General features: G+C 48.8%; 1 protein-coding gene across 2 annotated transcripts in view; it reads left to right on the top strand.

Annotated features, from left to right (window-relative positions):
• The window catches only part of AP1G2 (adaptor related protein complex 1 subunit gamma 2), a 63,733-nt gene that overhangs the window by 39,381 nt on the left and 8,385 nt on the right, over positions 1 to 15,967 (top strand). For both annotated transcript variants that reach the window (XM_075319254.1, XM_075319246.1), the window contains exons 14-17: positions 894 to 1,016; positions 3,133 to 3,222; positions 9,666 to 9,793; positions 10,292 to 10,396. In XM_075319254.1, coding sequence (XP_075175369.1) covers positions 894 to 1,016; positions 3,133 to 3,222; positions 9,666 to 9,793; positions 10,292 to 10,396 — 446 coding nt within the window. The remainder of the gene's footprint in view (positions 1 to 893; positions 1,017 to 3,132; positions 3,223 to 9,665; positions 9,794 to 10,291; positions 10,397 to 15,967) is intronic.

Genomic DNA, 15,967 nt, shown 5'->3' with positions numbered 1-15,967 from the left:
CTGTGGCTCCGACTCTGTCTTGCCTGCTGTTGCCCAGCTCCACACATCTACAGCATACTGGGGGATTGCCCTGGGAGTGATACCTGGCATCTGCCGGCAGCCAAGTCCAACCTCCCCATCTGAGGCTCTGGTGAATACCCGGTAAACGCTTAGTGATGCCCTTCCCACGTCGGGGTAAGCCTAGGCTCTGTGGTCCAGCAGGTTCAGTCCTGCTCGCAATTGCGAGCGTTACAGCCAGACTGTCAAAATTAACTCTTTACCTCAACCAGTTTATTTGTTTAGGACGCTCTGTCAAAGTTCCATCATAAATCACTCATCTCTTTAAGATGGTATGCAGTGCTCCCCTGGTTTTCCAGTTTTACCTTGTAATAATAATGAGAGCATCCAAAAATGCACCTGGTGATGATGACCTATATTTTCATGTCCAATTAAAAACTGGAATCCTTTTTATTCCACAAAGCAATTCCAGTTGATTTTCTCAATTTGAGTGGATTTGTGAATCACGCCCAAGCTCTAGAGGCCTTCTCTCCATACTCCATTTATATATCACCTATTGGCACCAGCACTTGGGGAAAGAAAGACAGCATATTGGTGACCCATCTTCCATTTCCTCTATAAATACAATCTTGAAGTTGGCATACAAGAGACTTTAGCATATTGTCTCTATGTATATTGTGAATGTAGTCTATAATTATCTGTGAACTTGTTCAGTGGATTTCTACTCATAGGAGACATGTACCATATATGGAGGACCTGGCATTAGATTTTGAAGTTGAGTGTTGGCCTCATTGAAAGACTCATTGAAATAATTATATAAATTTTTATTTTACAAAAGAGAGAGTAATGTACCATATAGATAACTAATTTTTTTTCATATGTCTACTGTTTTCCAGGCCGGGGAGAGTGTTCGTGACGATGCTGTTTCGCACCTTATTCAGCTGATCAGTGGGTCATCAGAACTTTACGGTTATATTGTTCAAAGACTCTATAAAGCAGTGAGACGAGATATTGTACAGGTATTAGTAACAGCATGACAAAAGGAACAGAAGAAGAATAGGCTCTATAAAATAGAGAGGAGTGCACTGTGAAAACACTGCTGTCGGGAAAGAATCCGGTTTACAATATAGACATGAAACATAAGTAAATGATCAAATAACATGATTTCTAGTGACAGAACTAAATCTCTCTTTCATCTGGTCATAGAAGTGATAATAAGGCTGGCCATGCACTTTATTAACATGCCTGACCCTACTTTCTTACAACTGCTGTCGGGGGAAAGTTGGGGCACCATCATACACATTGGATGGTTTGCTACTCCCACTGAAATCTGTGAATTTGGCCAACATTTCTCTTTGTGGATGGAGACTTGTGTATTATATTAATATTCATTTACACTGCGTAATGAGCAGTATTAGGCAAGAATATGTTTGTAGGTCAACATGTGTTTAATAGCCTGTTTACACAGAAATATCCCGCTTCAGATGCACACTGAACAATTAGTAATAGACTGTCCAGTGCACATAGGCTATTGTTCTTGGCAGTGATGGATCTTTTTACACATGAGGGCGTGCTGCCAAGAATGAAGATCTGTTATGCAAACCAAAAGATCATTTCACCCAATGAACAAGTATTGTGCTCATTCATCGGGTGATCATCAGCCTGTTTAGACTGCATGATTATCGTAAATGAGCATTCTTAGGAACCCTTGTTCACTATCACTATGCAGTATATACTGTGTGTCCCTTAAGTCTCATATACTAAATATATTTACCTATTTGAAATCTACACTCTTTGTATCCCATGTGACATTACACTTAATAGAGGAATCTACTCTAAGAGGGACCTAAACCTCAACCAAAACCGTGGACCATCATTCCTCTTAGTATAAGTTCATTGTGTACGTGCATATGCACATTGTGGCCATTAACAGACAAAACCAAGAATAAAAGCATTAGATATCCTGCAGTAAGTGAATAAGTAGCAGTGATACATGTAAATAACATAGGATACGTTAACACTATTTTACCATGACAAAGTGTACTCAGCCAAAAGTCCCTAATTCTAGGACTGACCTTGGTATTTGCCAGCAGTCTCATCTGATATTTGTGGTGTCCAAGGTAAATATTACCCATTTAAGTTAGGGTCCATTTACATGGATGGAGTGGCAGAACTAAATAACTGCCGATCGTAAACATACCTACCGGAGTGGTTTACTAGCTTATTTACACAGGCAGCAGCGGTAAACAATGCGCACTGAGCGTTCTGTAATAGATCGCTCAATACGCAGAGGCTGCCATTGTTCTTGGCAGTGCGAGTCCTGTTTATACAGGACAGTGCAATAACTCATTTCAACTGATGAACAAGCGTTTTGCTTGTTCATCTGGTGATCGGCAGCCTGTTTCCACTGAACGAATGTAGCGAAACGAACGTTCCTAAGAAAGCTTGTTCACGGTAACCTTTCAGTGTAAATCTGGCTTTAGTGTTTGCCAAGTATTTATCAAAGTTTTTTTAATGACAGCTTGGAGGGTAAATAAATGGCTTGGCCAGTAATAAATAAGTGCATGCATGTAGTGCGATATGAGGAAAGTGAATGTGAACGTTACTACTATGATTTAAAGTTAGAGGTTGTCCATTACTTTAAAACTGATGGCCTTAGGATAGGCCATCAATGTCTGATCGGCCGCGTCTGAAACCTCGCACACCCACCAATCAGCTGTTCTCTGTTCCGGCGGTGGCAGCAGAAAATACTCAGTTCCGGATCTGCCCTGTCTTCTGATAGCAGCTGTGACTGGGTACTGCACATCCACCTCCTATTGATTTGAATTGTGCAGTACCCGACCACGTCCAGTATCAGCTGGTGCAACAGCTCTGGAACTGAGCATCAGGAATGGCTGATTAGTGGGGGTGCCGGGTGTCAGATCCCGACCGATCAGAAATTGATCACCTATCCTAAGGATATGTCATCAATGTAAAAGTAGTGCCAACCCGTTTAAAGAGTAGATGGTTGACTTCACAATCATAGTGCTCTGTAAAGCAAGATTTATTGCTACTGTGTATGAATTGTAAGTGAATATTACACTAAAAGTTGCTGTTTACACAAACTAGTTATACAATGTCACATTTTCTATACAGCAACCATTGGTGCAGGTGGCAGCGTGGTGCATCGGGGAGTATGGGGACCTCCTAATAATTGGAGCCTGTGATGAAGAGGAAGCTATACAGGTGGATTTTCAATTATTTACATAATTTCCAATAATACACAAGATTATCTACTGAACAGAGGTGGATATTGGGATTGAGAACCTTACTTAGATAATTTTCAAAATCGAGAAATCATGGTGGAGGTGGGGTTACACAGATTAAGGCTATGTGCGCACGTTGCGTTTTTTCCAGCGTTAACGCTGCGTTTTGAACTGCAGCGTTTCAGTGCCAAATTGCATGCGTTCAGCTTCCCCAGCAAAGTCTATGAGAAGTCCAAAAATTCAATGCGCACGCTGCGTTTGAATGACAAAAATCGCTGCGGAAAAAAAAGCAGCATGTCACTTCTTTTGTGCATTGTAGCTGCGCTCTCCACCCATTGAAATCAATGATGTGGGTCAAAACGCAACCAAAATGCACTTGGGCTGCATTTTTGTTGTGTTCCGCATGCTTTTTTGAAAAGCAAAACAGGTCTTTTCAGTCTCTCTCTGTTGATCAATCTGTCTGTGGATATCGGTTAATCTCCCTCTGTCTGTCGGTAGGTCTCTTTCTCTGTCAGTTGGTTGCTCTGTCTGTCTCTCTCGCTCTCTGTCCGTTGGTCGGTCTCTCCCCCTCTCTCATACTCACCGATCACCGGCGCGTCGCTGCACAGCTATCACAAAGCTCTGGCATCTTTTCCTCTTTTGAAAATGCCGGCCGCTCATTATTCAATCTCGTATTACCCGCCCACCGGTGCCTATGATTGGTTGCAGTCAGACACGCCCCCACACTGAGTGACAGCTTTCTCACTGCAACCAATCACAGCCGCCGGTAGGCGGGTCTATATCGTGCAGTAAAATAAATAATTAAAAAACAACGACGTGCGGTCCCCCCCAATTTTGATACCAGCCAGGGTAAAGCCACACGGCTGAAGGCTGGAATCCTCAGGATGGGAAGCTCCACGTTATGGGGAGCCCCCCAGCCTAACAATATCAGCCAGCAGCCGCCCGGAATTGCCGCATCCATTAGATGCGACAGTCCCGGGACTCTACCCGGCTCATCCCGAATTGCCCTGGTGCGGTGGCAATCCGGGTAATAAGGACTAAGGGGTACTTTACATGCTGCGACATCGCTACCGATATATCGTCGGGGTCACGTCGTTAGTGACGCACATCCGGCGCCGGTAGCGACATTGCAGCGTGTAACACTAATGAGCGACGATCAACGATCGCAAAATCGTTCAAAAATGATAATCGGTGACACGTCGCTCATTTCCTTAATGTCGTTGCTGCTGCCAGTACGATGTTGTTCGTCGTTTCTGCGGCATCCCATATCGCTATATGTGATATCGCGGGAGCGACGAACATCTCCTTACCTGCATCCACTGGCAATGTGGAAGGAAGGAGGTGGGCGGGATTTTATGTCCCGCTCATCTCTGCCCCTCCGCTTCTATTGGCCGGCTGCTTAGTGACGTCGCGGTGACGCCGAACGCACCTCCCCCTTGAGGGAGGGATTGTTCGGCAGTCACAGCGACGTCGCTGACCAGGTATGTGCATGTGACGCTGTCATAGCGATAATGTTCGCTATGGCAGTGATCACCACATATCGTTACAACGACGGGGGCGGGTGCTATCACACGCGACATCGCTAGCAATTGCTAGCGATGTCGCAGTGTGTAAACTACCCCTTAGTCCTAGGTTAATCATGGCAGGCGTCTCCCCGAGATACCTTCCATGATTAACCTGTAAGTTAAAGAAAATAAACACATACACCCGAAAAAATCCTTTTATTTGGAATAAATGACAAAAAAAACCATCTTCTTTCACCACTTTATCAACCCCCAAATACCCATACAGGTCCGCCGTAATCCACACGATGTCCCACTACGCTCTCAGCTCTGCTACATGAAGCTGACAGGAGTGGTCACAGACCAGACTGCTCTCTGTCAGTTCCACGCAGCAACTGAAGTGAGCCGTATGATCAGCGATGACATCAGTCAGGTTACCCGCGGCCACCGCTGGATCCTCCAACTGTGACAGCAAGTCGACCCAGTGACTGAAGTGAGCTGTGCGATCAGAGATGACGTCACAGGTGAGTTGCAGTCTCGGGTGGAGGACTCCAGCTGGCTGCGGGTAACCTGAGTGACAGCAGCGCTGGTCGCGCTGCTCACTTCAGTCACTCAGGGGATTAGCGGTCACCGGTGAGTCCTTCACAGGTGACCACTAATCAGGACGCGACACACAGACAGAGCCGCGGTATGACTATGAAGTCGGGTGAAGTTCATCCGAGTTCATTCTCATCGCGCGACTCTGTCTGCTGTCAGCGGGCATGTAGCAGAGCTCAATTGCCGTGGGACCGCACTGCAAAAAATGCATCCAAAACGCATGCAAAATGCATGCGTTTTGGATGCATTTTTTTTACAAACGCAGTGTTTACAGCTTATAGCGTGCGTTCTTTTCCGCACTGTTATGAACGCAATGTGTGCACATACCCTAACTGCTCTGGCATGCATGTGAGTCCTAGCCCTGTAATTATAATCCCCTGCCGATAAAACACTGGTTGTATTGAAACTACAACACACAGCCTAAGAAGTGACACAATCCCTGGAATTAGAGTTTCAACACCAACATTACATTGCTCTCAGATTAAATAGCAAAATACTGGTGACATATTCCCTTTAACATAGAAAACTGTAAATGGTCTTGTAAATTATTAATAGCTGTTAGAAAAAAACAGATTGCACAAGAATGAGGCTGGGGCCACACGGGGCACTACTGCGATGCTCACATGAGACTCCGCTCGCGCTGGCAGCACAGCAGGAGCCGATTGTCATGCGAGTGTGCCTGCGTCTGAGGTCCGACCCTGCGAGCGGACCACAGCTGCGGGGGGTGGGCCGGCGATGCGGAGGGGCGGACCAGCACTGCAGAGGAGCGGGCCGGCATGGAGGAGGGGAGGGATTTCTCTTCCTCTCTCCTCCGTAGCTGGCTATTGTGATTCTCACCCTGCACTCGTGGTACACCGATGTACCGCGAGTGCAGTGCGATTTTTTTCTCGCCCCATTCACTTGAATGGGTGCGAGAGAAAAGGGACTCACCTTACAATCGCAGCATTCTCGGTCCGATTAGGGATGAGAAAATAATCGCTCATGTGTGCTGTCACACAGGCTAGAATTGGTCCGAGGGTAATGCGATGTTTTATCGCACTCCACTCGCACCGATTTTCTCGCCGTGTGGCTTAGGCCTAACTGAAAAAAAGTCTGAGTTTTCTGGATGAAACTATTTTGTATACGTCGTGCGAAACTGCCCTGATTGTACTGACCCAAAGTATCGTAAGTAATTCATTTTTACCATACAATGAAAGATGTAAAAGCAAAACCTAAAATACAAAGGCGGAATAGCGGCAAGTCCAGTGTTCCTGCACAAACGAACAATTGGCTATCTGACTGTCTAAAAGGGTGGTGGAGATCTGTAATGGAGAATCTTACCTGTGTCTGAAAGCTAAACAGAAAGATTAAGGGGAGTACCAGTTTGTCAGGTCTGACATGTTCTAGGCGTCACCGTACATGGTTACTATACAAGATCTGTACTTGTATGATACAGTAGATCATAGATGCAAGCTTTCGAGCTTAGGTTTAGCTTGGCACAAAGAGGGACATGTATTAAAGGTAACTTATCAGCTGATACAGTTCGGGCAGCATGTATCAGCCACTGGCTGCATGATCAGAGCCAGGTATGTTTTACTCTGAAACGCTGCAACATTTGAGAGAAAAACCTACTAGTAAGGACTTTCTCCCACTTACACATAAATCGGACATGTTGTTACGTCCGGGTGGTGGAAACACTGGACCGTACACCGGATTCCCCTGGTGAGGCAGCCAGGCCGGTCACCCCGCCAGAGGGCCCTGATGCACGGCAGCCGAAGCACTACTGGTAGCAGGACAGTCCGTATGAGAGCTGGAAAGTAGATGTCCCTGGGAACACGGAGTCCTAGATGGTAGTCCGGGTGACGAGGCTCAGGGTCCGAGGCCGGGTTGTAGGGTCAGGTGGAATCTGGAACCAGCTGAGCGAGAGGACAGGTCACCAAACGGAGCCAGGGACCGGAGACTGGCGGAGCTGAAGAGGTGGTGGAACATCAGCCAAAGTCACCGTCAGGAGGACTGGAACGGACATGGTCAGGACCGGCTGGCGTGGCAGGACAGGCTCTGCGAGACAGACAGGGTTTAATACAGGACAAAGCAATACGGGGACCTGAACTCCTAGCTTACTAAACACGTAGAACAGGCCCCGCCCACCAGGAAAGAGAATCCTAAAATACCCTGTACCTGTCTATGCAATATCCTGTTTCTAGGTGCTGGCCCTTTAAGAAAGGGTCAATGACCGCGCGCGCGCCCTAATGCGCATGCGCGAGGCCCGTGTGCCAGAAGCCAGTACAGGAAGCGGTGAGGAAGAAGCAGGAGTGCCCGGCTGTGTGTCCTGCGTCGCAGAGGAGCGCCGGGAGCGGGGAGCAGGACACATGGGGGGGTGCAGGTGAGGGAGAGGAAACCGGGACCGGAGTGGTGAGCCTGGGACGCCGTCGGGAACCGGAGAGCGGGGCACGGGAACCAGGAAGCGTGACACATGTGCAATGCAAGAAAATGTTATTCAATGAAGCAGTGTTCATCGCAAGTTTATCCTCAGATTTAATTGGGTTGGAAAAAAAAGGAAGATGTTGCGTATGGTTGTGTATATCGGATGAGACTCACCAATGCAAGGCTATGGGTGCGAGGAAAAAAACGGACAGCACACTGACCATCCGTATGCCATCCAATTTTTACGCACACATTTCAAAGGAGAAAAGTAACTAATATGAAGATATATGCAAACAGGAAATACAGCACTCCAAAAGGAAGAAGGTGCTCGGAGAGGGCCCCACCCCATATATAGTATATAAAAGGAACCGAGCACTCAAATTAATGACAAGATGAAGCTTTTTAATTGTGATCAGATCACAATTAAAAAGTTTCATCTTTTCATTTGGTTTCATCTTTTCATTTGAGTGCTGGGCTCCTAAAGATATAGGTAGATAGATGAAAGAAAGATATATTAGGTAGAATAGATAGCATATTGCAGATATATAATTTCACAACTCCCCTACATATTAAACACTTGGACCCGTTAGTGCCTTTCATATGGCACTTAAGGGTGTTTAGGCTTGTTTAACCTAATAAATAATTTATAAAAAACTACCTGGTGTCCCCTCTATTTTTGAAAATGAGCACAATTAAAGTAGACAGCTGTGGGCTGATATTATCAGGCTGGGAAGGCCCACGGTTATTGGACCCTCAGACTAACCCTAGCAGCCTGCAGTCACCGCAGAAGTGGCATATCTATTACATGCACCAACTCTGACGCTTTACCTCGGCCCTTCCCAATTGCTCTGGTGCGGTGAATATTTGTAGTTAGGGTTGAGGTCAACTGTGAATGATCCGAAAACACAGCCCTGATGTTAGTAATGGAGAGGCATCTATCAGACACGGCCATTACTAACCCAGTTAATAAAAAGGAAAACACACTTCCACAAACAACTTATTTTAAAAACATTCCTCAACTCTTTCCCCGGGTCACCAATTTTTTTGTTATATAATAAAAATAACAGGTAGGTCCACTCAACTTGGTCTCAGGTGGCTACTAAAAGTCTGAAAAATACCTGGCTATGATCATACAGTCAGTGACCAATACATGTTGCCCACAGTTTGAATAGCATGTATCAGCTGACAGGTTCTCTTTAAAGATTTTCTGTTTTCTGGTGTTAAAAAGTTGTAAATTATATCGCACGCCATTTCGGTGCAAAAATGTTCGACCTTTTAATATTCCACGCTTCTCTTGTTACTTTTCAAGACCAGGCATCCAAATTAGGTTTGTAGTAACTTACTTGCTGAGCGACGTCGCTGTGGGCGGAAAACATCCACTTCCTGAAGGGGGTGGTACGTTCGGCGTCACAGCGACGTCACAAAGCCGCCGGCCAATAGAAGCGGAGGGGCGGAGATGAGTGGGACGTAAACATCCCGTCCACCTCCTTCCTTCCGCATTGCCGGCGGGAGCCGCGGGACGCAGGTAAGCTGTGTTCATCGTTCCCGGGGTGTCACACGGAGCGATGTGTGCTGCCCCGGGTACGATGAACAACCTGCGCAAAGAAAAATAAACGACTTTTTAAAAATGAGCGATGTGTCAACGATACATGATTTGTTACCGATTTGCGAACGTTCAGAGTCGCTCGGAGATGTCACACGAAACGTTGCAAACAATGCCGGATGTGCGTCACGAAAACCGTGACCTCGACGACATATCGCATGATAGATCGTCTCATGTGACGTGCGCATTAGAGCATTGCCTTGGTGCTTTGTGTTTACATAATGTTATTATTGTAATCCTTAATAGTGATTATTGCAGCATGCCATCACATACTGACCGTATTACATAGATAAAGTCTAATATAAGAATTGCTTTTAGGTGACTGAGGATGATGTTCTTGATGTGCTGGAAGGCGTTCTACAATCACATATTTCCCTGCCAAGTACACGGGCATACACTCTAACAGCAATCATGAAACTTAGTACACGCTTCAACAACGCCGTAAAGTAAGTAAGGAATAAGTAACAACATCACCCCCTTAAAGGGAATCTGTCAGCAGGTTTTTGCTATCTCATCTGAGAGCAGCATGATGTAGGCAAAGAGATTCTGAATACAACTATGTATCTTTTAGATTACTGGGTGGAGCTATTTTGACACAATCAGGTTTTAGATGTAGCTATGTAGCAGAGCTGAGAGAGCTGTCCCGCCCACCCCAGGCTCTAAATATAGATTGTACATTGACAGTGAGCTGTCAATCAGAGGAGGGGGCCTGCCGAACTGTGGTGTGAGTAACATTGTAGTCCAAGCAATAAGGGTCCTCCTGCTTAAACAAACATAACAAATAAACAACAGATTGGACTGTGAAAAGACAGGCATCCCTGAACATTCTTTGTTAACCCTTGCAGCATGCTCGCTTTAACTTACACAGCAAAAACCTGCTGACCAATTTCCTTTTAAAGATGTCATGGATGGTTATAAAATGACGTTTTTTCTTTCTTCACCAGTCGTATCCGCCGAGTGGTGTCTATATATGGATGTTGTCATGATGTGGAGTTACAGCAGAGAGCTGTAGAATACAACGCACTATTCAAGAAATATGATCACATGAGGTATAAATTGTTCTACGCAGGTCATGTAAGGACGTACCGTCACACGTACAGCTCTGAAATATGTTTTGTGTAAAAATGTCTCTCCTAATAAAAAAAGAAGGCATTTCTGGCATAGTATATTTGCATGTAAGCAAAAGAAACATACTGATGAAACAGTCAAAGCGTGCTTTCATGTCTAGGCTGAACGTAAATCAGATGGCAGTGATACCGCAATATTCCTTTAGCCTTGGATACTTATGCCAAAGCATCAACTCTGCCCCAATACCTACCATTAGTGAACATTCAGCAACCTCTTTTTAAAGAGGAACATTTGTTCCATTCACGGGAATGTTTGTGCAGAATGTGTATTAATTTGTGCAAGTCTCATTCTGATGGAAAAGGCATTTGCAGAAAATGTTTTTTGTGCCTAATAGTGCAAAGTGGTACAATGAAAAAATGTTTTTGATTTCTTAATATTACACAAAATTAAATTAAAGAAACAACCAGAAGACACACAAAATTTAGACAATGGGTGATAGATTTGGCACACCTTGGACACTTTTCTACAACTTTATTATGCCAGTATTTTACATCCAAATTGTGGTACACGTCTTTAATAATTCTGGCACATTTTAGCAGTCCACTTAGCAACAATCCTATTTCTAGACTGTGAGGCAAATCCCGGGATATGAAGATGAATTATGACTCCAGTCATAATCCCTCATCACTCCCTGGCAGTGCCCCCTCCCTTCTTGTTCTCAGTGTTCCACTTACACCTCCATGGCCATGTCCTGTGATATGGAAATGAGGTGGTGTGGGAACAATGGACACAGGATGACTCCCTGCCGTCACCCTGTAACAAGAGTTGTATCTCATTAGCAAGGCTATGGAACTAGCAGACAGAACGACTCCAGTAAAAAATGGTTCATATCTCGCAAGCCATATTTCCAATAAATATGGCAACCATAAAAATGGTGTCTCCGCATGCGGACGATGCCGGCACACCCTTTTTATGGGAGCAGGACATTGGGAAATGCCCCAGGCGTGATATCAGCCAATGGGGAACTGGCAGACAGGTCATGAGTCCCCTCGTTCTGTAGCTAAATTCATAACTGTCACAATGAGAGCGTTGGCGTCCGCCTACGACGCTCCCAGGCAAAGTTATGGCCATATTCCATGTTGTGGATTTTGTCCATAACTCCAACCAGGGGTGGAGCAGTGCTCCCTCTGAGGTCACGAAGGTAGGAGGGGACCTGGATTTGTCCAGGTTGATAACCCTACTTCGGCCATTTTCCAGTGTTCTTTTCGCTGGGGGCACGTGTAGGAAACATCTGTGGGAAGGATCCTAGAAACCTGGGTACAGCGCCCCCCTGTGGCCAGACGCAACAAGGTAACTGCTGGAACTGTGTATGCCTGTTTGTAACCCATGCTTTGATTGTAACTGTACTCTGACATATGTATATTCTGTAGATTCCCTATTGTATATATTGTAGTTTCTAGTGTGCTTTAGGCTGATTAAATTATATAATTAATCTTGGGCTGTTCTGTTATCTCGATCTTGAATCCCACGTCTGTGTGTTCGGCTAATAGTTACCGTAAATCGGTTGGTGGCAGCGAATTGTGCCAAGGATTATTGTGGGGAGGCCAGTGAGATTCGGGGAGATTTTATATATTCCGCCCGCGGAGGTCGGGGGAATATATACCTTACTCTCACCGGGGACCCTTCAATAATCGGCATAAGTAGTATAGCGGCCTCCTTGCTTATTGTCGGGCAATTCCATAATTGGCCTGACTATAAGAGGGGCGCTAGAGAGCGCGTCACGTGCTCTGTCTGTCGGTCGGGAGGTATAAAGGAGGGGTGACACCCACTTGTTACCCCCCGATTGTGACGTACTGGTAGCCAGCGCGGGGGATTTCTGAGTGACCCCCCCGGTGGTTTGTGACATATTGGTGGCATAGCGGTGGGATCGAGATAATAGTGTGTGTGAGTGTGAGACCCATACTCCCAGACACTAAAGACTGCCTGCAGCAGCTGTGGCTGCTGGGGTCTTCAGACTAGCTCAACACTAGAGTGTCAGAGTGCAGATACTGTAAGGTGTGTGGAGGCATCAGGTGTCAGTTCTGTGTCAGTGACCAAAAGTCTGCAAGAATGGCTGATGGCACCAGGAGCAGAGCTATGCAACTGGCCAATGCTAAGGCAGGAGCCGAAGAGAGGGAGGACGGTGCTGTGGACAGCAATGAGGAGGTTGCCCACGAGTCCTCCAGGAGCTCGACGCCAGAAAACCGTTCTGCCGAGGACATTGCGCAACCTGGCACTGCTGGACAAGATGAGGAGGAGCTCACCCAAGGTTCCTCAACGAGCCAGATGCCAGCCCTCCGCTCTGAAAGGGACAGTGAATCGCCTAGCTCTGCAGCGTGCCGCAGATCACCACGTGCCATTCCACCGAGCCTGGGAGGCTCGGATAGCCTTCTTCAAATGGCTATGGCCCTTCTCCAGGCTGGAGACCAGAAGGGCTACAAGGAACTCCTGGCAGAGCGCAGGGCAGAGCGGCAGGCAGCGCGTGACGCTGAGGCTGCGGAGCGGCACGCAGAGCGTGAGGCTGCGGAGCGAGAGCGGCAGGCAGCGCGTGAAGAGCGAGAGCGACAGGCAGACCGTGACTACCAGCTGCAGCTAGCTCAGCTCCGGCCCTCATCAGCCACATGTGACCTTCGAGACACCAAACTTCCAAAGGTCCGTGTTGAGGACTTCCCAGTGCTGGAGAAGGATGGAGACTTGGACTCTTTCTTGACTGCTTTTGAACGGACTTGCTTGCAGCACCATCTGGACAAGGACCAGTGGGCCAAATACCTGACCCCCCGTTTAAGGGGTAAGGCCCTGGATATCCTTGGGGACTTGCCTGCTGAGGCAGATCAGGGCTACGACACCATCAAGCGGGCCCTGATCCAACAGTACAACCTCACTCCAGAGTCCTACCGCAAGAAGTTCCGGAGCCTACAGAAGGGACCAAAGGACTCCTGGGCTGACCACCGGCGGGCACTTGCCCGAGCTGCCGACCACTGGACCCAAGGCCTGCAGCTTTCCACCGGACCGGAGATCCTGGACTTGTTCATCACGGAGCAACTCTTGTGGAACTGCCCTGAGGATCTCCGCCAGTTCATCCGAGACCAGAAGCCAAAGGGGTCCACGGCTACAGCTGCCCTTGCCGATGACTACACCAACAACCGGGCCCCTGAGGCCAGGAGAGCGGCCACCAGCAGCACCTGGAGAGGGGGTAAGATGAATTCTGCGACTGCCCCACCTGCCCCTAGACTGCAGGGGGTGTCCCCCTCAACTCCCCTCTCCAGGCCCGTGGCGGAACCAAGACGGTGCCACCAGTGCAACCTACCTGGACACTTCAAGGCCATGTGCCCTCAGCGTCCCAAGGCCCCGGCTCCGTCCCCGTCCCAAGGGCCGCCCAAGGTGTATTGTGTGGGTGGGGGTGGTGGTAGGTCCCTGGACAGCTTCCAACCTGTCACCGTCGGCCGGTCTGTGACCATAGGACTGCGAGACAGCGCCTCGGAGGTGACTCTGGTGCGGCCTGAGATGGTGTCCCCCCAAGACTTGATCCCTGGAAAAACCCTCGCTGTCTCCGGGATTGGAGGCATTGACCCGGCGCTGCCTGTTGCTGACATTTATGTGGACTGGGGCGCAGGGCGAGGGGTGAGGGAGGTGGGGGTAACTGATCGGATCCCCGCAAACGTGCTACTTGGGACAGATTTGGGGCAGATAACCTCCCAGTTTGGGCCCCAACCAAGGGCTGAACCTTCAGCCAGTACTGACATGCCTCCGGACAATGTTAATGTGTTATCTATGAATGATGTAAGGGAGGAGGGAGTGAACTCTGATATTTCTGCTTGCATAGACACCATAGACACACACACAGCTGCAGCTGTGACAGGGGAGGGGGTCAGAGAAAGGTGTGACAATGCCTCTACAAGTAACCAGCCTGTGAGCTGGGATCTGCTGCCCTCTGCAGGGATAAGCAGAGAGCAGGGTGCTGCAGGGGGAGGACCAGTGTGTGGGGTGGGGGCTACCACAGCAAATGTGGGGTCCCCAGAGATTTCACAGCGGGGTTCTGTTGCTGCAGGAGGGGAACAGGCAGGTGAGATTGGGGCCGGTCCAGGAGCGGAAGTGCTCCCAGGTAAGATCTCGGTGCATGGTTCCCCCACAACCGGGGTGTCAGGAAGCCAGGTAGGTCTGCCTGAACCGGCGACTTGGTCAGGAACGGAGGAGGAGCAGGCACGACCCACGGTCGCAGCGGCTGTGGCCGCTGTCACCTGCAGTGGGAGTGCTGGAAGCCAAGGGGCCTCCCGGAGGTCCGATAGCTCTTCCCCTTCTGACCAAGTGGCAGCCGAGTCAGGTGGAGGCCAGGACACAGGTCCCGGGGTACTGACTGAAGATGTGACAGTCTCGTCGATTCTGGCCACATCTAGTCAGGGGTTTCAGGCAGCGTTAGAAGCTGACGACAGCCTGAAAGCTCTTAAGGAGCAGGCGGCACAGCCTCCCTCGGACTCGGACCCGGAGCGAGTGGTCTGGGACCAAGGACGGCTGTACCGGGCCACGGTCCCGCAGGGTTCACCGGAGGCGTGGCCCAGGGACCGACAGTTGGTGGTACCCTATCCGTTCCGGACGGAGTTGTTGCGGATCGCACATGAGATTCCGATGGCCGGACACCTAGGGATCGCTAAGACCAAGGCCAGGTTAAACCAGCATTTCTACTGGCCAAAAATGGGGGCCGATGTGGCTGCCTACTGCCGTTCGTGTGAAACCTGTCAGAGAGTGGGGAAGGCGGGGCCACGCCCCAAAGCCCCACTAGTATCTCTGCCAATCATCGATGAGCCTTTCAGGAGGGTGGCTGTGGATCTGGTCGGCCCGCTGGCCATCCCCAGCAGCTCCGGGAAACGCTTCCTACTGACGGTAGTGGACTATGCCACCCGGTACCCAGAAGCAGTGGCCTTGTCGTCCATTCGGGCTGACAAGGTGGCCACCGCATTGCTGGAGATTTTCTCCCGAGTGGGTTTTCCCCAGGAAATGCTCACTGACCGGGGGACCCAATTCATGTCCCAGCTGATGGAGGCCCTCTGTAAGCAAGTCCAGGTGCGACATCTGGTGGCCAGCCCGTACCATCCACAGACTAATGGCCTGTGCGAGCGGTTCAATGGCACCTTAAAGCAGATGCTTAAGATGTTGGTCGACTCCCATGGGCGTGACTGGGAGCGGTATCTCCCACACCTGTTATTTGCTTACCGGGAGGTTCCACAGGCCTCAACAGGATTCTCACCGTTTGAGCTCCTGTACGGGCGACGTGTGCGGGGCCCCCTGGCTCTGGTGAAAGAGGCTTGGGAAGGGGATTTGGCCACCCCTGGAGTGTCGGTTATCGAGTATGTCATGCGCTTCCGGGACAAAATGCAGGCCTTGACGCAACTGGTACACGACAATATGGCTCAAGCCCAGGCCGATCAGAAGCGTTGGTACGACCAGAACGCTTGTGAGAGGACCTACCAAGTGGGTCAAAAGGTGTGGGTACTGGTCCCCGTACCACAGGACAAGCT

Source organism: Anomaloglossus baeobatrachus, chromosome 1 (genome assembly GCF_048569485.1).
Source record: "Anomaloglossus baeobatrachus isolate aAnoBae1 chromosome 1, aAnoBae1.hap1, whole genome shotgun sequence".
In the NCBI taxonomy this organism is placed as follows: Eukaryota; Metazoa; Chordata; class Amphibia; order Anura; family Aromobatidae; genus Anomaloglossus; species Anomaloglossus baeobatrachus.
The sequence above is the reverse complement of the archived record's forward strand: the minus strand, read 5'-3'. Positions and strand labels throughout refer to the sequence as shown.